Raw genomic sequence first — 24,936 nt, forward strand, 5'->3', positions numbered from 1 at the left:
TTCACATAAAACCAGAGACACTGAAACTTATAGAGGAGAAAGTGGGGAAAAGCCTTGAAGATATGGGCACAGGGGAAAAATTCCTGAATAGAACAGTAATGGCTTGTGCTGTAAGATCGAGAATTGACAAGTGGGACCTCATGAAACTACAAAGCTTCTGCAAGGCTAAAGACACCATCAAGAAGACAAAAAAACCACCAACAGATTGGGAAAGGATCTTCACCTATCCTAAATCAGATAAGGGACTAATATCCAATATATATAAAGAACTCAAGAAGGTGGACTCCAGAAAGTCAAATAACCCCATTAAAAAATGGGGCTCAGAACTGAACAAAGAATTCTCACCTGAGGAATACCGAATGGCAGAGAAGCACCTGAAAAAATGTTCAACATCCTTAATCATCAGGGAAATGCAAATCAAAACAACCCTGAGATTCCACCTCACACCAGTCAGAATGGCTAAGATCAAAAATTCAGGTGACAGCAGATGCTGGCGAGGATGTGGAGAAAGAGGAACACTCCTCCATTGTTGGTGGGATTGCAAGCTTGTACAACCACTCTGGAAACCAGTCTGGCGGTTCCTCAGAAAATTGGACATAGTACTACCGGAGGATCCAGCAATACCCCTCCTGGGCATATATCCAGAAGATGTCCCAACCGGTAAAAAGGACACATGCTCCACTATGTTCATAGCAGCCCTATTTATAATAGCCAGAAGCTGGAAAGAACCCAGATGTCCCTCAACAGAGGAATGGATACAGAAATTATGGTACATTTACACAATGAAGTACTACTCAGCTATTAAAAAGAATGAATTTATGAAATTCCTAGCCAAATGGATGGACCTGGAGGGCATCATCTTGAGTGAAGTAACACAATCACAAAAGAACTCACACAATATGTATTCATTGATAAGTGGATATTAGCCCAAAACTTAGGATACCCAAGATATAAGATACAATTTGATAAACGCATGAAACTCAAGAAGAATGAAGACCAAAGTGTGGACACTGTGCACCTTCTTAGAATTGGGAACAAAACACCCAGGGAAGGAGTTACAGAGACAAAGTTAGTAGCTGTGATGAAAGGATGGACCATTTAGAGACTGCTGTATCCAGGGATCCGTCCCATAATCAGCTTCTAAACGCTGACACCATTGCATACACTAGCAAGATTTTGCTGAAAGGACCCAAATATAGCTGTCTCTTGTGAGACGATGCCGGGGCCTAGCAAACACAGGAGTGGATGTTCACAGTCAGCTATTGGATGTATTACAGGGCTCCCAATGGAGAAGCTAGAGAAAGTACCCAAGGAGCTAAAGGGATCTGCAACCCTATTGTTGGAACAACATGATGTACTAACCAGAACCCTGGAGCTCTTGTCTCTAGCTGCATATGTATCGAAAGATGGTCTAGTCGGCCATCAATGGAAAGAGAGGCCCATTGGACTTGCAAACTTTATATGCCCCAATATAGGGGAATGCCAGGGCCAAAAGAATGGGAATGGGTGGGTAGGGAAGTGGGGGGCGCTATGGGGGACTTTTGGGATAGTATTGGAAATGTAATTGAGGAAAATATGTAATAAAAATATAAAAAAAAAAAAAAAAAAAAAAAAAAAGAGAAAGATTTTGGGGGCTGGAGAGATGGCTCAGTGGTTAAGAGCACTGACTGCTCTTCTAAAGGTCCCGAGTTCAATTCCCAGCAACCACGTGGTGGCTCACAACCATCTGTAATGAGATCTGATGCCCTCTTCTGGTGTGTCTGAAGACAGCTACAGTGTACTTACATATAATAAATAAATCTTTAAAAAAAAAAGAGAGGAAAATTTCATTTACTTACCCCATAGCAAACTCATCTAAATTTGTTTTCCCCATGAGTAGAGCACCCTGATCCAACAGCTTCTGAACTACTGTAGCATTGTAAGGTGGTACGTAACCTAAAGAATAGTATTTTATTACGTGAGAGAAAACAACGAATAGGAAGCACGATTTTAAGTCTGAATTCAACAGTTACTATTAGAGGGTAAGCTATTCCTAATTTAAATAGCAGGTCCACCTCTACCTCTACCACCACCACCGCCGCCACCACCTATAGATTGAAACAAACAAAAACCCCTCGAGCCTATATTCTAAAACACACTGTGGTAGCCGGGCGGTGGTGGTGCACGCCTTTAATCCCAGCACCTGGGAAGCAGAAGCAGGGGAATTTCTGAGTTCAAGGCCAGCCTGGTCTACAGAGTGAGTTCCAGCAGCCAGGGCTACACAGAGAAACCCTGTCTCGAAACAACAACCACCACAACAACAAAATCTAAAACACACTGTGTTCTATCTAAGTTTTGGTGGGCAGCATTCTGAGTACCTTTTCTTTCTCCACTTATTTTTCCTTTTAGGATCCAAATATTTAGGTAAACATTTTTGTTTGCAGCCTGATAAGTTAAAGAATAAAACTAAGGGTTACCACACAGTTCTAAGAGATGGCGAGCAGGTGCTGATGGGCTCTCAGTGTCCTCAGGAGGAATAACGCCTGCCAGGACCAAGCCCTCCTCACAAGGCTCCTACACTTCGCAAGCAGTACTCACTGATGTGGCTGGTGATCGCCTACAGATTCTGTAGGTAATGAGCAAGCACTGAAGAGGCAGTAGTCTATTCTCAGTGCTTCCCACAAGGTTGTAATTAAGCTCTGGTTATCTTAAAGCGTCTGTATTTTATCTTTAAGTGTGAAAAACGCCCATCTTTATATCAAAGTTGTAATCAGACTTTACCTTTTAACATATTTGATGCACACGTTGTCTCAATGCCAGTTGTGCTAAAGTTGTCTTTCACAGCGACAGGAATTCCATCTAAATCTCCAAGAGACTGACCTGCATTTAAAAGCACAAGGGGGGATGGAAACATGGCTCAGTATGTTGGAGTGCCAGCATGGCCACATGACATATGCCTGCCTGTAACCACAGTGCAGTGAGAGGTGAGGACAGGATGGTCACTCTGGTTTACTGGCCTTAGGATGGAGAGTGACCCATGAGGGCTCCACATACACACACATGAACACACACATGAACACACACATGAACACACACAGATGAACACACACATGAACACACACACACACACACACACACACAGTGCAAGAGAGCTCTATAAGAATGATATCATTTTTTGAAATGAAGCTTCAGAAATCAAGTTTACACTGGAAATTATTACAGAGAGGCACTGCATAGCACTTACACTAAACAGCTCAGGACCAGTTCTTTAACCAAGAGGGACTGCTTTGAGTTTAAAGCTTTACTTACTGAGAGACACACCTCTCGAGATAGATCAGTGAAGTACAATTGGACATAATTTACATTTACCTTGCTTGTATCTTTTCTCCGATTCTTCAGCTTGCTTTAAAGCGACCTCTTCTGATACAGTAATGTAAGCATTTAAATACTTGGTTTTCTTGATGAGGGAGAGACAGTTCTTGCAGAGCTCTGTTGGTGTAACCTGGCCCTGCTTCAGTGCCGCAGAAACCTACAGTGTGGATAATTAAAAAACAAAACAAAACAAAACAAAACACTTTTACAGATTCTGTACAAAGTCCAACTCTGTAAAAGTCCAAATCCTGTACCAAGGGAGCTGCAAGCAACAGACACAATGTAGAGGTGAGGCCTGGGTCAATTCTAGAGACCACGCATAGCGTACGCTTGGACAGGGCAGAGAGCAAAGGGCAGCACTGAGCACAGAGGAGGGGAACAGTGGGCGCAATCCTCCCCACCCTCCACTCCTTTTGTTCCTAAGCAGGGTTGGGCAAGCAACAGCAACAGTTTAGGTGAGGGCTCGCAGACCTGAGGCAGTTGAGGGCAGCCTGGGTACAAGATGGGCAGGGAGAATAAGTTCCGGAAGTAGCTTCTGTAACCCAAGGGGTACCCAGTGAAAAGGAAGTGCCCAGTCTTTGTATCTACTGAGGATTTCAGATAAAACATACCGGGTGCTAAGAAAAAGTGCACATACATATGATATACATACATACATAGTATCGTTTATAAACTCAGACTTTCTGTCTTTTTTATGCATTAAGAAAGATGGTGTGGGGCTCAGAACTGAACAAAGAATTCTCACCTGAGGAATACCGAATGGCAGAGAAGCACCTGAAAAAATGTTCAACATCCTTAATCATCAGGGAAATGCAAATCAAAACAACCCTGAGATTCCACCTCACACCAGTCAGAATGGCTAAGATCAAAAATTCAGGTGACAGCAGATGCTGGCGAGGATGTGGAGAAAGAGGAACACTCCTCCATTGTTGGTGGGATTGCAAGCTTGTACAACCACTCTGGAAACCAGTCTGGCGGTTCCTCAGAAAATTGGACATAGTACTACCGGAGGATCCAGCAATACCTCTCCTGGGCATATATCCAGAAGATGTCCCAACCGGTAAGAAGGACACATGCCCCACTATGTTCATAGCAGCCCTATATATAATAGCCAGAAGCTGGAAAGAACCCAGATGCCCCTCAACAGAGGAATGGATACAGAAATTATGGTACATTTACATAATGGAGTACTACTCAGCTATTAAAAAGAATGAATTTATGAAATTCCTAGCCAAATGGATGGACCTGGAGGGCATCATTTGAGTGAGGTAACACAATCACAAAGGAACTCACACAATATGTATTCACTGATAAGTGGATATTAGCCCAAAACTTAGGATACCCAAGATATAAGATACAATTTGCTAAACGCATGAAACTCAAGAAGAATGAAGACCAAAATGTGGACAATATGCCCCTTCTTAGAATTGGGAACAAAACACCCATGGAAGGAGTTACAGAGACAAAGTTTGGAGCTGTGATGAAAGGATGGACCATCTAGAGACTGCCGTATCCAGGGATCCATCCCATAATCAGCTTCTAAACGCTGACACCATTGCATACACTAGCAAGATTTTGCTGAAAGGACCCAAATATAGCTGTCTCTTGTGAGACTATGCCGGGGCCTAGCAAACACAGGAGTGGATGCTCACAGTCAGCTATTGGATGTATCACAGGGCTCCCAATGGAGAAGCTAGAGAAAGTACCCAAGGAGCTAAAGGGATCTGCAACCCTATAGTTGGAACAACATGATGAACTAACCAGTACCCCGGAGCTCTTGTCTCTAGCTGCATATGTATCGAAAGATGGCCTAGTCGGCCATCACTGGAAAGAGAGGCCCATTGGACTTGCAAACTTTATATGCCCCAATATAGGGGAATGCCAGGGCCAAAAGAATGGGAATGGGTGGGTAGGGAAGTGGGGGGCGGTATGGGGGACTTTTGGGATAGCATTGGAAATGTAATTGAGGAAAATATGTAATAAAAAATATTAAAAAAAAAAAAAAAAGAAAAAGAAAGATGGTGGAGCCGGGTGGTGGTGGTGCACGCCTTTAATCCCAGCACTTGGGAGGCAGAGGCAGGCGGTTTTCTGAGTTCGAGGCCATCCTGGTCTACAGAGTGAGTTCCAGAACAGCCAGGACTATACAGAGAAACCCTGTCTCGAAAAAAAAACCAAAAAACAAAAAACAAACAAAAAAAAAGAAAGATGGTGGATAAAGGGCTAAAATGCACGAGAAGCAGAGTTGCAGAGATAGCCCAAGAATCAAGTCTCTTGCAGAAGACTCGCTTGGTTCCCAGCACCCATACGGGCAGCTCACAACCACCTGTAACTCCAAGTCAGGGGAAGCCAATGCCTCTGTCCCCCATGCACCTGCACTCACATGAACATACCCACATATAGATGCAAACAGACATGCTCATGAGCACATGTGTCCTTCTGTATATACACACACACCAATACATACATACACACACTTAAAAATAAAATCACATCATTTAAAAAAATGCATGAGAAAGCTGGCATGTTGGTGCATGACTTTAATTCTAGCACTTGGGAGGCAGAGGCAGGTCGATCTCTGTGAGTTCAAGGCCAGCCTGGTCTACAGAGTGAGTCCAGTACAGCCAGGCTACACAGAGAAACCCTGTCTTGAAAAACAAAACAATTCCTCCTAAACCCCCCAAAACCAAACAAAACAGAAAGCCTGAGAAGTGACCAGTAAGTACCTTCTGGTTAGCAGTGAGCCCTGAGAGGAAATAAGCACTATCTGGCATTATTTGGCACGAGCTTCTGGAAGTAATAATAGGCACTTGCTGGTCAGAAAAGGACAAGCAATAAAGCAAAACTGATACTAAGCTTTCTTTGCACATAATGTGCAAAGGCACCTTCATTACCCACCTGCTCTGTGACCCTGGGGGCAGGGGGTCTGGAAAGGCGTAGAACTTAATGAGTATTTCCCAGGCCACAGGTACTGTGGCTTTGTCTCATTGGTGCACCAACAGTTAGGCATTATTACCTTTCTCGGACAAACGAAGTAACTGAAGCTCAGAGGCTGTCATTTGTGCAAAGCCACACAATACAGGATAGGGTGTCTTCATAATATACTCTCCTTTCCACTTCCGTGTCTGCTCCTGTGGCCTGTGTCCTGTGTCCTCACATCTTACAAGTATAAAGCTAAAGGTGTTTGCAGTTCGGGGAAGGGTCCACAAATGACCTGCTTTTGGCTTCTAAACATACGATCAAGGCAAAGACATCCCTAGGGCTGAGAGTTGCTTGAACAGTATGGGGAAGAGGTTTTGGAGAGGCCTCTGATGCTCATGAACAAGAAGAAGATCTTTCATGGGGAGGCTGCAAGAGGGGTCCTGGGATGGGATGGGCAGTTAGGCGTACCTTAGGGAAGAAATTCAGCGACAAGAGCTGTCTGTTGCATCTTTATAGCAAATGCAATGCTTCAGAAGTAAGGAGCTGGGGAGCCATGGGAGAGAACAGTGTGCTCTAAAACTACGGAGAAGGGAAGAGAGGACAGCAAAGACCTAGAACAAGCACACACTCAACCCCAGTGCGTTCAGATTCTTCATTTATCCAAGAAAGTTAATAATGCCTAACTGTTCATGCATTAATGAGACAAGTAAACCAACCAATGAAGGTATATAGGCAGGTCCATCCCAAGGCACAGCTGTACCAGTGAAGGTCGTGCCTGCCTTGGCTGGCCATCTGAGATGTCAAGCTGCTGTCTGACTTAGTGACCGGCAGGGCAGTCACAGTGGGTGGGGCCAGCGACCAGGTCACTTACCTGCAGTAGTGCTGCCCTTCCTTAGGGCCGTTTTTTAGGAACTCTCAGTTTGAGAAATCAGTAAGGGAATTGGAAAGTTAAGTGAGACAAAGATGCTAATTAGATGGAATGGCCTGGGCATGGAGTATGAGATGCAAATTAGACAGCCCTCCTGGGACAGAACAGCCATGCCACATCTAAATATAACTTAAAACATTTTCACTAAAAAGCGTTCTCTCCTGGAACTTCCCTGCTAATGGTAGTGGGCTCCTGGTTTTGCTCGGACCTATCTATCCTATCTATCCCATACTAGAGTCCGTGGGGAAGGAGGGGTGGGCATGTGCTCTCTTGGTCTCCTTTTCTCTTTCCCCTTCTCTCTGAAGGTCATCTAAGCATGTCTTCTGGGAGACACTCTCCCCTTTTCCTCCTGTGAGGCTCCAGTCTGCCTGGCACCGCCTTGCACGGCTGGTGGTCTCAGCACCTAGTTCACTGCCACCTTTGTGACTACTGCTGCTGCTGTCATTGTCCTGCTTCAGGTTCACAGCTAGTTGATGGCTCGTGCCTGCAATCCTAGCACTGGGAGGTGCAAGCAAGAGTACCTGAAATTTAAGGACAACCTCAAGTGGAGAGTAAGTATTGGACCAGCCTGGGCTACAGGACAGCCTGTCTCAAAACAAATCAAATCCAATCAAATCAACCAAAAGCCCCCTCAAGTTGATGCGGAATGCTAGCTGGCCTCTTCGTTCCCTGACCTTACTTGGTTGTAGCCATTTTCCATAACCTAAAACCTCCCAACTCTTAGTTGCAGCCGTTCCACATCTGCTCCTCCTTTCCCTCCTTTGCTATGCACACAGCCAGCAATGCAGCAAGGACACCAGTGCCAACCTCGAGGAAGTGGATGCCCCACTCCTTATAGAGAACAAACTTAGTAAGGCTAGCTTGGGCTACATAACAAGATTCTAACTCAAAAAAGAAAAAAAAAGGAACAAATTTGATTTTTCACTAACAGTATATGTGTGATGGCTCTTCCCAGTTGTTGACTTGACTTGACTATATCTGATATGCCACATACTATGTAAGATTTTATATATATCTCACATACAATGTACGGTAAGTGTAATTTTATATATAAATTAGCATTTATATATATTAAACTAACATATATGTCACCTTTCTTACTTATATATTGTTATATACAAATATATTAGAATATATGTATATATGTTTACATACACATACACACATATTTATATACACATATGTTAATGTAATGTATATGCACATGTGTATATGTACATACACACCTATGTTAACATAATATATATATATCACTGAAATGGTGCCAGCTGAAAAAGAAAAGACTCTCAAATGGAGACACAAAAGGGAGAGAGAAGCGGTAGGCAGGACAGGTACTCAATACTAAGGTACCAGGATCTACCCAGAGACCCCATTACGCCACACACTCTAGGCTTTAATCACACAGATCTTTCTAATTGACTCTAGTGTGGGAACCAGCTGAAGGTTAACTAAGGCCCCAGGTGATTCTGAGTGGGTGAGCAGACTGCTGTAAAGCTTGAGAGAGTTTGGCTCCAAACAAAGGCAGGCGAGCCATATTAAAGCAAGACTAAGACTTACGGTGGGACAGTATCTCAAGAGAACAGACTAGAGGGCTTAGTGAGTTGATGGACAGGGAGAGTGAAGGGTAGTGTACAGACCCACGGGTAACGGTGTGCTTCCTGGTTTTGTTCTGGCTTGGGCAATGACACCTGTTTTGTTTAGAGTGTTCTGGGCATTTGGAAGAGCCCTCCAGAAGGCCCTCACAGATATGAGCCTGGGCAGGGCTTCTTAAGCTTTGTCCACTCACAATCCTTTTGTGCTAGACAAGCTTTGCAAAGCACAAGTATAGTGAGATACAAAGTAGGTATTCAAGGCATTTATTGCTAAATCATACTTGATTTTAGAACCATTCTTTGGAGTCTAGAGTAGTGCCTCAGCAGCTAAGAGCACTGGCTGCTCTTCCACAGGCCCTGAGTTCAAATCCCAGCACCCATAAGGCAGCTCTCAACCACCTAAGACTGTAATGGCATGGGATCTGATACACTCTTCTGGTGTGCAGACATACATGCTGTCAAAATACCCATATACAATAAATAAATAAATAAAGATATTTACAAAATTATTTGGTGTACATAATTTTACTATTAAAGATGAAAGTAAACCTGCATACCGATAAATGCATAGACTTGCTTATTTTTAAGTAAAGAATTAAATCCTGGCTGTAGGTTTCCTCAATGTTTTTCATTTTTTCAGCTTACCAATATTTTGATTTGATATATGAGTGCTGAGAACACCACTTTGCATAAATATGTTGTACAAAATTGTAGGAGCATGTTTAGAGCCATATTGGGAAAGAGCTGAATAATCTCACATCAAAAATTATTTAGTGATTTTTGAATGAAACTCAAGTCAATAACTCAAACAGCCATTTTTAGAATCAAGCACCTTAATGCAACAAACTCCAGAAATGCACGCATTTCACACTTAGGGTATGACAACCTGAAAAACGGTTTAGGAAAATAGTAAAAGGTTTTGCTTTCTGTAATTAAACAATTATATTTCTACAAGTTTATAAAAGTTGCTCATACGTTAAATCCTAACACACAATACTCTCCATTCTGAGTTGAGATGTTTCGGACAGCATTTCCTGGGCAGTGCACACATACCCTACTGCAGAGAGCCGTGAGGAAGCACCGCTGGGTGCTGTAAGAAACACCTTGAACTCACAACGCGTTTGATTTTTGAATTAACTTTGCCCACTGTCTCAGGAACACTTCTCCTTCCCTTTCTAAACTGCTGTCAAATTTTCTCCTACATTTGTGGTTGCGAACACCTACAGCTTAAGTAGGTGTTCAAACACGATGTGTTAGAAATCCTAGTTTTTTTGTTTTTTTTAAAGCCACCAATTTTTTTTTGTTTGTTTGTTTGTTTCAAATTTGCATGCTACAAAACCGCCCCGTCCCTAAGCGAACACAGCAGCAACGGGACTGAGATGGCTTGTCTGAGAAACCTCTCCCTAATCGCGCGGGTTGACTGTCCTTCCACTTCACGGCTCGGGGGTTCAAACTTCTGACGTCCTGACTCCTGGGGATTGACACAGTGTGTACGGTAACAGCCTAGGTTCGAATCCCACTTCCCACTCAGGAATGTAGGCGGTCGGGGGGCGTGCCGTGCGGCGTGACCCGGGGCGACCTTGAACTTCCGAGTCCTCCAGTGTCTCAGCCCTCCCTGGTCCCCTCCTGGCCATGTCCACTCACTTCTCGGAGAGTCCGGCCCAGCATAGCCCTCGGAGTCAGCCGGTAGCACCGGGTCCCGGAACTGAGGAAGGAGTCAATCTCTGCCACCGGCGTTACATGGGCGCAGACATCTTGGCTCTTCTTTAACAACGAGCGCCTGGATTGGTCGAGTTCCGGGCGGCGGAAATGATCTCTGCACACGATTGGCTCGCGCGCAGACGACCGGAGGCGCGCGGACAGGCAAGGAGACCGCGGCCGGGGTCGCTTCGGGAATCCACCTGCCCTAGGGGTTGCAAGCCTTGTCTGCTCGTCCCGCTGAGGGAAGGAGAGCGTAAGGAAGGAATGGCCAGTGTACTGACTGGACGCCAACTGGGACATTTCTGACCTGGGAGCACAGTAGCAATTCTATTTTAATTCCGTCGCGGCTTTAGGTTGAGTTTGCTTCTGAAAGCTCCTCCCTTAATTGACCTGTGGGTTTGGCAGATTTTGGCTGAATTGAAATGTGTTAGTTTGACTTGCTTCAGGTCCTTTCTCTCTCTCCTCCGTCGCACCCTCCACCCCCGCTCCTCCTTTCTTTTTTCTTTTCTTTTTTCGAGGAAACGTTCTCCATCCCTGCTCAGGATGGAAGTCTTGAAGACCTGTGTACTTAGAAGAAGTGCTTGTGCCGCTGCCTGCTTCTGGAGAAGGACAGTTATCCCAAAGCCACCATTTAGAGGCATTAGTACTACGTCTGCGAGGAGCACTGTCATGCCCGCTTGGGTGATAGATAAATATGGAAAGAATGAAGTCCTTCGATTCACCCAGAACATGATGTTACCTATCATACATTATCCAAACGAAGTCATTATCAAAGTCCACGCTGCCAGTGTAAATCCTATAGATGTTAATATGAGAAGTAAGTTGTCCGGGTTTGTTTGGTTTTAAATCAAAATTCACTGGGCACACCGGTGTTTTGTTGTTTTTCTTTTGAAACAAGGGGTTGTTGTCTAGCCCAGGCTGGCCTCCAATTCATTGTATACCCCCTGAGTAGTCTCCACTCTGCTGCCCTCCTGCTCTGCCTCTCCAGTCCTGGGATTTAGCAGGTGTAGACCACACCTAGTTAATAGACTACGTTTAGGTTGGCTTGAAGGAGTCATGTAGGTTTCTTATTACATGTATTTATTTTGTGTTTGGGTGTGTGGAACGGGGCCCAAGTGGAGGTCAAAGGACATCTTGTGGGAGTGAGTTTCTTCCTTCTACCATGTAGGCTCTGGGCATTAAACTGACCATCAGGCTTGGTAGCAAGCACCACTATAGGCAGAGCCATCTGGTTTCTGATACTATCCCTGCAAATATTTACGAAGTTCTGTTATCACAACTGCTAAGGTATATTTTAATCTTTTATTAAATGTGTTTGTTTCCTTTCACATATGAGTTGGGACCGAGAAGTGATATCTACAGTTAATTTGCTCTGTGGTAATTTTAGGGTCCAGCACAGGTTCTAGAGTTTGGTTATGTTTCCCCATCAGTTCAGAGTCTGGGTCTATGTAATTCCTGTATCCTTCTTGCTGTCCCACGGTTCACAGCTTCTGTTATAGGCCCAGTGGACCAAGCAACGAGCAGGACTCCTGATAGGGGCACAGCATCCTCGTCATTTCTCATATCCCCATTCCCCACTCCCCACCTCCAGCTTAAATGTGTTTTCTTGCTATACACCTGCTGAAGCTGGGATAATGTTATCCTAATTTCTCTTGCTGGGTCATATTGAACAGCTTGGGGAGATCATTCCTTAAATGTATTCTTATATTCTATACTGAGGTTCTATTATAGTGGTGAACAAATTGATTTGTATTCATAAATTACTTTAATTCTGGAAAAAACTGGCAAAAATATTGTCAGTCTCGCTTATGGGAACTCATGTGTGTCTTCTGAAGATGAATATGTTCTGAGATGACCAATTCACAGGCAGGTAACTACCTAGTTGTTAAGGAAGCTGCCATGTTTAACCCTGGGTCAGTGTTCTGAAGGGCTTGTGTGGGGCCTTACAGTGGCCTTCAGTGCCTCAGCAGCAGTGCTCATGTATGACTTAGTGTAGGACAAACTTAGTTTCTGTGTTTGTATATGTGCATATGTGTATGTGTGTATATGTGTGTGTGTGTGTTGTTTGGTTACCAGTTAAGTTAAAAGTAGAAGAAAATGTTAAAATCAACTTTACTTTTTCTTCAGAAATGATATAATAGAGTAGCAATTCTCAAACTAGACTTTTAAGTCTCATTGGTCCCTAAAAAAGGACTGACTTTTAGGTAAGCTATAACCATCTTATTAGAAATTTGAACAGATGCTAAGATTTTTATTTTAAAATGAAGTAAATACAAAATTAAAACAGGAGAAAAGTATGAGCTAGCTGAGAGACAGTTACGTATGTGCAGCACTCTGTTGGGCAGTGGTTGATATAGCACAGGATTTAATTCCAAAGAGGTCTCTGGAATAGAAGAACTGTGTATGTCAGTGAGATGGCCCAGTGGGGAAAGGCACTTGCTGTCAAGCCCAAAGACCCAGGTTCAGTCCCTGTGACTTGCATGGTAGAAGGAGAGAAATCACCATTGAAAGTTGCCTGTGCCACATTTTGCTATGCCCTAAATAAATACAATTTAATAAGTTGTAAAAATAATTTTCCAAAATAATCCAGGAAATTGAGACAGTTAGTATTGTTTTATAGTTCAGTACATCTCTTTGATGCCTTTTAGGACATCTGGATTTTCATACATGGTTCTGTCTTCTGTTACACTGTTACACTGTTATTTGAAATAATGATGGAAAGGTTGCCCCATAAAGACTTGGAAAAGAAGATGCTTTTTAAAGACACATTGTTCAGATTGCAGGCATACCAGACCTGGAGAGCCTCTGGGTCTCTACTTTTGAATGTTGCATTTAGCACATTTAGTGACTTCCTAGAGCTGTGTTGGTGAGGATAGTGGCCAGTTAGCCACGTATGGCTTTGAGAAGCGCATGATGCTGGTCTGAACTGAAAGTGCAGTCACTGTAAAATACACCAGACTTCAAATACTTAGTAAGAAAAGAGTTAGATATGTCTTATCAGATTTTTATCAGAGACAGGGGCATGGCTCAGTAGTAGTAATTCCTTTGCATGGCCATGTAAGGCCCTGGGCAAGATCTCCAGCATTGACAGCAATAAACAACCATAAAACAAAAGCCAAGAAGTCTATCTTAGTTGCATGTTATCTTGATAATACTGTGGATATTTAGGTAAAGTATTCCTGAAATCACTGTTCTTTCTCTTTATCTGGAGATAAGTACTAGTAGCGTTTCTTCAGAAGAAGAAATTTAGAGAAAGATTTGGAGCCTTAAAGTGTTTGTAGCTGGAAAACTCCTGAAACTGAGGGGTAGCTCAGGTGATAGCTGCCCGACCAGAGCCCTGGTTTGAGCTCCAGCGCTGCAGAAGCAGGGTGTGGCAGTGCACACCTGCAGTCCTGGCACCGCAGAATAGAACAGGAGGATTGGAAGGCCAAGGTCATACTTTGCTACACTGCAAGTCTGAGGTTGGCCTAGCTACTCTCACAGAACAGCAGAACCGTCACCAGCAGGGAGCTCAAAGCCATCTAGGGCTGGGCCATTAAAGTGTCTCCCAAAACCAAAATAACAACAATTATACTACATTGAAAATACCTTTCCTTCACTGTCTACTTTAACTTTTTTTTTTCAGTGCTGGGGTTATTTCAGCTCTCCCCTGTAGCCTTGTGTAGATTGCTACTCCTAGCTGCATATGATTTTACTTCATTCTAAATTTTCTTATTTTTACATTGGGCTTAAAGGTAAATCTGTTTTATAAGATGTGCATATACAATTTGTGCTGTGTACAGTTGCATTTCAGTAGAAAGACCATGTCCAGATGTTTCTTGGCTGCTGTTTTGTGTAATACTGTAGCACATTTTACTTTTATCGAGTATTTTTGAGACGATCTGGTGTCTTACTACTTGCCTGGGTAATACTTTTGCAAGTTACCTTTCAGCTCCCGGCTGTGTTTTGAGACAGTATTATTGTTGTAGAAGATACCTTAAAATGGTAGCTTTGGGAGATATTTGAGTAGAAAATTATTTCCCTTGAGAAGAAAACAAGAGACACATCTATTATGACAGATAAAGATTATTTTCAGAAAAATAGCCACTACTGTTAGACATAAAACAATAAATCATAGAAATGGCAAAATCAATGAATAATTTTAAAATACTATAGCCAACATTATGCACAACACATTTTGGTTTCTTTTTTTTAGGGGGGAGGGTGGGTCAAGACAGGGTTTCTCTGTGTAGTCCTGGCTGTCCTGGAAGTCACTCTGTAGACCAGGCTGGCCTCGAACTTAGAAATCTGCCTGCCTCTGCCTCCCAAGTGCTGGGATTAAAGGTGTGCTCCACCACTGCCTGGCACATTTTGGTTTCTTTAATGGGATTAAAATCTCTGAAATTAAGGGAATCTTGGGGATTTTCTAATTTAGCCCAGTGCTGTACAAGTTATACCCTGCCAGGGAGAGGCCCTCTTATTTTTCGAGTGAAGAGTCCCTGTGGCAGACTGGCTCAGACGCTGTAGCGGTGGATGGTCTTGAACTCTTGATCTTCTTGCCTGTGTTCTATAAGCACTAAGATTCCAGCTGTGCATGTGCCACCACCCATAGCTGGCAAGACAAGTTTAAACCCCATTTTGCCACCAAACAGGTTCCATTTCTCATGGCTAGCTAGGCCTAGCTACTCTTGGTATGTAGCATGTTAGGGTTATTAAGAAAACTGTTGCAAACAACCTGAACTGTTGGCTTGGGACCTCGGAAAGGGATGGAACCTTCTTGCAAGTTTACAACTAAATTGTGACAAGGCTGAGTGTCCACTTCTGTTGTCCAAACCACAGAGGGTTTCAGTGAGTAAATTGCTATGCCTTAGTAGAGGGAAATAAATACAAGGCAGGGAAAAAGAGCCCATGTGTTTGCGAGTCTCTGTTATGTTCTGTGATGGAGTGTGATGGAGTTCAGATGGCAAATGTGGAATGCTGGTGTAAGGACCAGCAGCTTAGATTTTTCTGGCACTATTCCAGCTTTCATTTTTTTTCCATGTGACTTGATTTATTTGTTTATTTTTAATTAGAAAAACAACTTGTGCAGAGTACTCACCTGCCAGCCTTTGTCCGTATCCACCTTTCCTTGTGCTGTGTAGACTGGTTGTCACTGTCCCTCTAGGGCCAGCCTTCTGCTTGTCATCCTGATCCCATCCTTTCCCCTTCTCTGGGGCACCTGTGCTCTCCTGCATTTCTGTTTCTTGTATCGGATCATTCACACAAGCTATGACTTTATCATTAGTATTATATTCCTTTCTTCTGCCAGGGTCTGTGTTGTTATACATACTTTGTTTAGAATTTTCCTTAGCTGCTTTTGATCTTACTTGAAAACAGCATTAAATATTTTCAAGAGCCTTCCTTTAGCTCTCAGAACTCCACTGGAATAGCTAGGCACAGCTGTTACTCGGGATAATTATTGCAGATAGAGTAGTTAATTTATTTGAACCAAAATAATGGTTTCAGTTTTATTTATCTGTTATCAGTATAAATATCCTTACAAACAAGATGTGGGTTTGCATGTAGTACCACACGTCTTTAATGCTAACACTGGGGAGGCAGAGTTGGACAGATCTCTGTGAGGCTTGCTTGGTCTACATAGCAAGTCCAGGTCAACCCAAGGCTATATAGTAAGACTGTCTCAAAAAAAAAAAAAAAACTAACCAATGCTTCCATCTCCATCCCCCACCCCAAAATATAATGCAGTCGACCTGATCAGACATGCCTCTTTTCCACTAAAATTCTTTCCACTTACTCAAAAATCATTATTCTAGATCGATTTTTAGGAGGTGCTAACTAGAATTCAAACCATGACTTCTTTCTAACCTGACCATGTTTCTTACCTACATCTAGTGTGAGTAGCAAGTATTAATGTGCACAGGTTCTTTATAACTTGTGAACATTTTTCCTCTTTACCAGGCTTAGTACCAAATTAAAACTATTTGTGTTTATTGTTAAGAAAATTATACAAACACAGTGATACTTACCTGTAATCCCAGCATTCAGGCTGAGACAGGAGGGTCCATGTAGGACCAGCCTGTGTTACATAGCAAGATCCTGTCTAAAAACTTAAAAGAGTTTGCAAATGAGTGAATACATGGAGATACCATCATATATATAAAACTGTAGTGTACGTATAGTATTTAAGACCCTCTGGATCCTTCCCTGTAAGACACAGATAAACTGTATTTTGTAGGTGGTTATGGAGCCACAGCCCTAAATATGAAGCGTGATCCCCTGCATATGAAAACGAAAGGAGAAGAGTTTCCTCTGACTCTGGGTCGGGATGTCTCTGGTGTGGTGATGGAGTGTGGGCTTGATGTGAAGTATTTCCAGCCTGGAGATGAGGTGAGTCAGCCTCTTAACTTACTGTCTCTTGCCTCCCTCCCCCTCTCCTCTCTCATACCTTCCCATCACTCTCTTCTCCCCTTCTCCTCCCCTTCCCCGTTTCTGCCTCTTTTCCTCCCTCCCCTCCCTTTTCTTTCATTTTTGGAGACTGGTTTTTGTGTAAGCTAGGCTGATCTCAACTTGTTACATAGGTGAGTGTCTTAGTTACATTTCTGTTGTCCCAAGGAGATGCCATGACCAAGGAACTCTTAGGAAGTGTTTAATTGGGGCTTGCTTATAGTTTGAGAGGGTCAGTCCATGGTTGTCCATGCAGGCAGCCATGATGCTAGAGAGGTAGCTGAGAATTGTTACCTACTGATCCAGGAGGCATTGGGCCTAGCATGGGCTTTTGACCTCAGGGACACAACTCTATCAAGGACATATCTATTCCAACAAGGTCACTCCTTCTGATCCTCCCAAACAGCTCATCCACTGAGCATGCAAATATACGAGCCTATGGGGTCATTCTCCTTCAAACCACCACAGCAAGGGTGTTCTTGAACTTACAGGTCTGCTGTGTCTGTGTCCCAAAGGCCAGGTTTACTGGCATGCACCACTATATCCAGCTCCCTTACTCTTACTCTTCATTCCTTTTTTAAGTGTGCAATTTTCATCCTAACATACGTACATATATATTTATTTATACATACCATTCACAACATACATATAACACACACTCACATGTATATGTGTTTAGAGACAAGGTTTCTTTTTTATGTAATAGCCCTGACTATCCTGTTACTTATTACATAAACCAGGCTGGCTTTGAACTCACAGAGATCCGATTGCCTCTGCCTCCTAAGTGGTGGGATTAAAGGTGCGCACTGCCACATCCAGCTTCTACTTCTTTAATGTTTAAATAATTTTTAGACTGGCTAGAGCTGGCCTTGAACTTGCTTTGTAGCTGAGGGTGGCGTTGTGCTCCTGCTCCTGCTCTTCCTCCTAAGTACTGAGATTGCAGGTATGTGCAGTTCCTCTGGCTCATTCTACATCCTTTGCAAATAGACTGCTACCTCTGACCGATTGCTTCTTAGCATGTGTACCAACTGACCTCTGGCTGGAACACTTTTGTTTCTTGTTTTGTTTTGCTTGAGACAGGGTCTTGCTAGCTTGGAGCACACCGTGTAGCCCAGGCATGTCTCGCACTTGTGGCTGTGCCTTGACCTCCTCAGTACTACAGTTATTGTGTGAGCCACTGTGCCCATGCTCAGCTTGTATTTGAGCTTTCTAAATTCAGTCCTTAAGAATTGGAAGACTTTAAAACAGGTAGGGCTAGGACTGCCTGCTTTATTTTGTTGAGTCTTTAAGTGATAGTTTCTACCTTATGGGTTAGCTGCTTTTGAGAGAACTAAGTTCTAATATAACATATAAGCTATAATGTTCTGTGAGTTGTCACTTTGGACATTTTTGCCAAGACATAGGAGAGAGCTAATAATAATAGCCATGTGGTTCCTTTTCACAGAGATCAGTTCCTGTAAGTCAGCACAGCCAGGTCAGGTTGCAGGTGAGGAAGCCTTGCTATGAAGCCAGCTGGTGGTGCAGTTCACCTGTAATCGCAGCACTAGGGAGTCCAAGATGAGAAGATTCGAGTTTGTGGTCACTCTGGGCTACCCAATGAGATTGGTCTCAAAAATATATATATATAGGTAACTAGAAGCGGAGAGCCACAGTTAGTAAGTGGCCGAGCCAGTCCTCAAGCCCCAGAAGAGCCTTGCTGAGTGTGGCAGGATATTTATGTAGGTGCTTCCAGTGTGGTTTGAATTGATAACTCCTGAATCATACTCAACAAAACATTTGTATCATGTTAAACTTAACTTTTTTTACACTGGAGCCCCCATCTCCCCTCCTCTGGGTAGCTGTGTTTTAGGGTCTTCGTGCTTAGCTTTGCTCAGAAATTTCTAATCTAATAAAGCTGTCTGTCTGTGTGTTTCAGGTCTGGGCTGCAGTTCCTCCTTGGAAGCAAGGCACTCTCTCAGAATTTGTTGTGGTCAGTGGGAATGAGGTAACTAACACATTGTCTGCTGAAATGCATAGCTGTATAAGAAAGACTGGCAGGTGTCTCTAGAGTCTCTGGTGGCTTTTCAGATTAGCTTCATGTTTTAGAGAGAGCTAAAATAAAGAATAGGAAACTTTGGAAGGCTGAGAAATATTTGGTGTTTCTGTTAGCACTGCCTGCGAGAGCAGCCATCTTCATCCCATAGAGCAGAGACTTGGACGGAGATTTGGAGGCCGGCCAGTTTCTTCCCTCCACCCAGTATGAACCACATGCATCCAAGGGAGAGGTGTGGAGGTATCAAGCTGTTTAGAATAGCGGTAGACGTTTAATCAAATAGAGTCAAGGGGCCTAGATTTAAGTAGAGGGGAAGGGTTAATATTGAGGAAATTGGCCACGGAGGAAGCCTGGAGGAGGAGTTAGGAGGAGTTACTAGGGTAGGAGTGTTGCGGCCCGCCCGCGGTCCACAACACGAACGGTTCACTGAGAATGGCAGTTCCCTGCAAAGAGAGGAAACTAGTCGGGGCGGAAGAAACAATGGAGTCAAGACAACATTCTGATCAAGACTCAATTTAATATTTCCAGACACCCAGTTTATAAAGGAAGGGGGAGGGAACCCAATTTCCCGCCAAGTAACTCAGGGTCCAGTAGCAGGACGAACACGTGTGTGCCTCCAGACGGCAAAGGCAGGTTCCAGCAGTAGGTAGGCATGGCAGGACGAATGAGCCGGTAGCTCCACCCTTGAGCAGGCAGGTTCCAGGCTGGGGGGAAGGGAGACCACATAGGAGAAAGTCTAGAAAATTACTTTCCAGAAAACAGGAAGGAAGCAGTTAATCTCACTAATTAAAATGTGTTTATCAGGACTTGAAGTTGATTTGAATTTAACTCTGGGTATATAGCTGGGTCTGAACCCCATATATGGTCTTTTAAAATAAACAGTGAAGTATCTACATCCAATAACGTAGCCTGCAAAACATTACTGAGCCTCTAGGATGCTGCTTGGAGACTGTTGAGACTAGCTTTGGAGTAGGGTGTGCAGTAAACCCTGAACCCAGAGTGGTTTACGAAGTTCTCTGCCAATTCTTGCTTCCCTGTGAGGTTAAATGTGCTTGGCTGTCTATGTAGGCTTGTAAGTTCCTGCTTAGCTGTGACTGTTTTCTTTCAATGTAGGTTTCACACAAGCCCAAATCGCTCACTCATACTCAAGCTGCCTCTTTGCCATATGTGGCTCTCACGGCCTGGTCTGCCATAAACAAGGTCGGCGGCCTGAGTGACAAGAACTGCAAGGGGAAGCGGTAAGTGGCCGGTGGCCATCTCTGTGGTTCTTTACAGCAGATGTGCTCGTGCTGAGATTACTCTTACCTGCATAAGCAGTCATGCTAGTGCTTGCTCCCTTTGACTGTAAAGCCTCGTTCTCAGCAGAGTCAGGTGGGGATTACAAGATGAATAGTTGGGCTCTCTAGGGGTCGGTCTCCTATTTTAGGGCATTTAAACTTTTTTCTTTACATACATGTGTACTGTATGTATGCCTGTGAATTTATGTGCACCAGATGCATGCAGGTGCCTTGGCCAGAAGAAGGCATTAGATCTTTCAGACCTGGAGTTACAGGAGCCACCCAGTGTGTCCCCTAAAAGGGAGCCTGTGTCCTCTGCAAGAGGTGATCATAACAGTTGACCCATCTCTTGAACCCTGGGAAAAATTTTTCTATGTGAACCTCCTGAGACAAGGCTCAGCTTTTGTGAGGCTCCTAGAAAGGGTGAGGGCCTTCTGCTATGTGTAAAGATCGTGCCAAGATGAGAGTTTTGCTTTCTACCTTGGCCTGGGCTTACTCACAAGTTTATAGATGTTAATGAGCTTACAAACCACTTTTGAATATTCTTGAATTCCTTTTGAGATTGCTTCTGATGCTCTGGTGACTAGAATAGAGGCTTGCTTAGGTCAGCTGTGAAGCAGTGACAGTCTTGGGCTCACTTGTCCTCGTCATGCATGGTGACACCTTCTACCATTCCCATCGCCTGTGTTAGCCAGGATCTGAGACGGCGAGTTCAGGAGAGTGAGGTGTCCCGAGAGAGCAGGAGGGAGGTCTCACAGGCATGTAACTTTCATTTCAGCGTATTGTTAGATTTGTTAGCTTTGTCATAAGTTACAAGGCTTTATTTATGATTTTATCCAATTTATAAACCTTATCATGGCTCTGTATGCATAGAACGAGCAGCGTGCAAGGAGCCTGTAGTACAGGTGACCACAGAGGCTCTGAAATGGACCCCTGTGGAGCAGGGACCTTAGCTTCCCAGGCATCTATTCTGCTGCTTCATAGCTGGGTAACCTAGTCAGTCATTTTTCTGAGTTTTGTTTTAAAGATCAAATGAGATTATACATGTAAAACTGGTGACACTCAGTAAGTGGTGGCTTCTGCTATTAACAAGGACATAATAGTGTAGTTAGTATTTAGAAAGTTGACATAGGGACCGGAGAACTGGCTCAGCAGAGGTCAGGTCGGCCCTTGGACCATGAACAAAGGAGAGAACACAGCCCTCCTCCAGGAATGTTAAATGTTAACATTATTTAACATAACTGTTAGTTTATGTTAATTTAACATACATGTTAAAAAGTTCTTTTACAAAGAAAGTTGACAGTGAAAATCATGATTTTGTTTATTGGTTGGTTGATAGGAAAGTAGGTATTCTGGACCAGACAGACACTGACAGGAGGGGAAGAGCTGTAGGTAATGCTGGAATAAAATAACACAGTTGTTGTTGGTGGTTTTACTATGTTTGTCTGTGTATGTGGTGTGCACTATCAGAGGGCAATGTGCTGCTTCCCTCCTCCTGCCGCGTGGGCCCCCAAATGGAACTCAGGTCCCCAGGCTCGGTGGCAGGTGACTTTACTCACTGATCCCTCTCCCAAGCCCCACAGTTCTTTTCTTTATTTCTTATTACAGATAAAGCCCATGCTACTCTGCTTTCCCATTCTAAAATATTACACTTTAATGTGGGGCAATAAAGCATCGAATTTGTACATATCTAGGCTTTATTTCTGAAAGCATTTTGAAGGCTGTTTGTCAGATGAGGCACAGCTGTGCATCTCAGAATTAAAGGCAAATACTTTTTTCTAAAGGCCAGCCTTCTCTCTTTCTTTAGTCAACACTTGATTCCATATATATTTATCTGTACTTTTTTTAATAGATGACATGAAATAGCAAAAACATAAGTAATCTGTGTAAACAAATTTTCTACAACTTCAGGAATCTTGTTTGGATTTGTGATCAGATCCATGGTAATTATATTTTTTCAAAGAATAGATAAAAATCTTTATAAATAAGGTAATTTAACAACAACATGGTAAATTAATAATTTGTAAACATATATAAAATTTCATATACTATATCATATCCCTTATACCAAAAATCCCTTATATTTGCCTGTGTTTGTTCTTTGTATATGTCTTTTTTTTTTATTGTATATTTTCTTTATTTACATTTCAAATGTTTTCCCCTTTCCAGGTTTCCCTTTTGGAAACCTGATATCCCATCTCCCCTCCCCCTGCCTCTATGAGGGTGCTCCCTCACTCACCCACCCACTCCCATCTGCCCACCTTGGCATTCCCCTACATCAAACACCTTAGGCCCAGGGACTTCTCCTCCCACTGAGGTCCAACAAGGCCATCTTCTGCCACCTATGTGGCCAGTGCCAAAGCCAGCCTTCTTTTTCCAGTTGTCCTGGGTTATCTGTTTTGAAGTTGCCATTTTGGTCAAACCCGGTTTAGACTGAATAGATTTGCTCCCAGGCTGTGTTCCTTACTAACCTGTAGAGACCTTGCAGGTGATTAACCTATATTGGAAGGGTTACTGTTTTGATTCCTTTCCCTTACGATCCCTGGGCTCTCTGTGTCTGCGGCTGTGTGCGTGGTATGGTGCAGACCTCTTGATTCTTTGGCTGGTTCAGGGCTCTCTGAGCATATTTTAGTATACTGTAAAAAAACAATGAAGGGACAGTGTCTTAGGGTTTCATTACTGTGAAGAGACACCATGACCAAGGCAACTCTTATAAAAGACAAATTTAGTTGGGGCTGGCTTACAGGTTTAGAGGTTCAGTCCATTGTCATCATAGCAGGAAGCATGGCAATATCCAGGCAGGCATGGTGCTGGAGGAGCTGAGAGTTTTACATCTTGATCTGAAGGCAGCAGGCAGAGACTGTATACCACACTGGGGATAGCTTGAACATATAAGTCCTTAAGCCCACCCCCACAGGGACACACTTCCTCCAACAAGGGCACACCTACTTCAACAAGTCACACCTAATAGTGCCACTCCGTAAGGTTTAAGCATTCAGACACATGAGTGTGTGGGAGCCACACCTCTTTATCCTACCACAGACAGAAATCTAGCTGCTTTCCCAGCTGCTGCTCATTCGTGGGTAATTCTTTGGCTTACTGTTACTGTCTGTTAAAGCCTAGTGCTGGGAATCAGAGCCCTGGGGTCTATCTCTTCTCTGCTGTAACCTCACCAAATATGCTGTTTGTGGTCTCTTTGCTCTTTCCTCTGAATGTCCGAACATAAGATCCGAAGTTGTGAGAAGAGCTTTGAGAAGTGGGATACGTTTAAGTCTTTTAAGGTCATTACAGATTCTAAAAATTTAAACAATTTAAATTATATTTTATTTAACTTACTTTGTGTGTGGGAGTACAAGCATATACCACAGTGTGGATATGGAGTTCAGAGGACAATGTTTGGAACTTGGTTCTTGTAACACATAGGTTCTGCCAACAAACTCGGTTTTTCAGACTTAGCAAATACCTTAATCCAGTGATTCATCGTGCCAGGCCCAAGGCCATTAAATAAAGGATATTAGATTGGGTCTGTTAATTGATGTAGCCCGGGTGAAAACTAAACTGGAGTGCGGTTCCTTGAGGAGCCTCAGTAATTCACATCAGGGACTTCTTTTCATGTGCACAGAGGGCCTGGTATCTCACTCCCTTCCCCTTCTAGAACAAAATACTACAAAGAGGTAGTTTATAAACAACAGAAATGTATTCCTCACATTGCTAAAGTCTAGAAAGGCCAAGATCAAAGAACTAGCAGTCTTGATTCGATGTTTGAAGGGGGTGAACTTCTGGTGGTGTACAGTCTCCACATGCTGGGAAGGCCAAGATCTGTTGTGAAGTCGTCCTTCAGAAGGACCGTTCATGAGAGTTCCGCCCACATGACCTGAGATACCTTCTGCCCCTTTACCTGGAGTTAGAGAGCAGCGCACTGGAGGGACACATTACAAACACTAGAACTGTGGCAGGTGGCACTTGATGGCCCCAGCAATATCAGCTTGACGAAATCATTTCATGTGAGTTACAGTAATAGCCTACCTCTTAGTTACATAGTTGTGACAATCACAAGAAATGGGAGTACCTTAAAATACTATGAACATGCAAGTGTGTGTGTGTGTGTGTGTGTGTGTGTGTGTATGATGGAAACCTTGAGCCACACATATGCTCTCCCCTCGGACTCCAAGCAGTAAATTTGTAACACCTCATTTTTAAAATATGATGCAATTTAACGGTTTTATTGATTGGTAGGGCTGTGGGCACACCTGAGTATCATGCTCTGCCTGAAATTCATCTCTTGCTGGGAAAATTGTATTCACTGAGTTTGGCAGAAGCAGTAAAAGTGTTAGACATTAAAGTATACCTGCTTCACAAAATAAATTTCACTTTTGAATTGTGCCCACTTGAAACTCAGTTCATTGATTGGGATACTTTGCAGGTTTTGGTGTTTTGGTTTGGCTTTGCATTCTGAGATTTGGATCTTTGTCAGGTGATGTAAATTAGGTGCCTCATGCTGTTTACATAGTTAGACAGGCTGAAAGTGAACCACATTCCCTCCCCTCCCCTAATACACAGCGTGCTAACTTTGAAATTAGAATGTCCACCTGGTGATCCCCCAGCTTCCTTCCTTGTGCCTTCAGGTGCCTGTCCTTCAGTTTGTCCCCTTGTTTCTTTCCATTCTGCCTCTGCCACTCCTGTGAGCCTGGGGTTTTCATATGCATCCGACCT

General features: G+C 43.4%; 2 protein-coding genes across 2 annotated transcripts in view; one reads left to right on the forward strand and one right to left on the reverse strand.

The window, feature by feature from the left end:
• The window catches only part of Qrsl1 (glutaminyl-tRNA amidotransferase subunit QRSL1), a 33,615-nt gene extending 23,047 nt beyond the window's left edge, over positions 1–10,568 (reverse strand). Inside the window, exons 1-4 of the mRNA XM_021174674.3 lie at positions 10,435–10,568; positions 3,349–3,508; positions 2,761–2,859; positions 1,839–1,935 (exon numbers count right to left, since the gene is read on the reverse strand). Of these exons, the coding sequence (XP_021030333.1) occupies positions 1,839–1,935; positions 2,761–2,859; positions 3,349–3,508; positions 10,435–10,458 (380 nt within the window). The 5' untranslated portion in view covers positions 10,459–10,568. The remainder of the gene's footprint in view (positions 1–1,838; positions 1,936–2,760; positions 2,860–3,348; positions 3,509–10,434) is intronic.
• A 38-nt stretch (positions 10,569–10,606) lies between these two features.
• Positions 10,607–24,936, forward strand: part of Rtn4ip1 (reticulon 4 interacting protein 1) — a 48,281-nt gene continuing 33,951 nt past the window's right edge. The window contains exons 1-4 of the mRNA XM_021174364.3: positions 10,607–11,308; positions 16,706–16,857; positions 18,830–18,898; positions 20,060–20,184. Coding sequence (XP_021030023.1) covers positions 11,035–11,308; positions 16,706–16,857; positions 18,830–18,898; positions 20,060–20,184 — 620 coding nt within the window. The 5' untranslated portion in view covers positions 10,607–11,034. The remainder of the gene's footprint in view (positions 11,309–16,705; positions 16,858–18,829; positions 18,899–20,059; positions 20,185–24,936) is intronic.

The sequence above is a fragment of the Mus caroli genome, unplaced genomic scaffold (genome assembly GCF_978045245.1).
Source record: "Mus caroli unplaced genomic scaffold, Mus_caroli_1 scaffold_9, whole genome shotgun sequence".
NCBI lineage: Eukaryota > Metazoa > Chordata > Mammalia > Rodentia > Muridae > Mus > Mus caroli.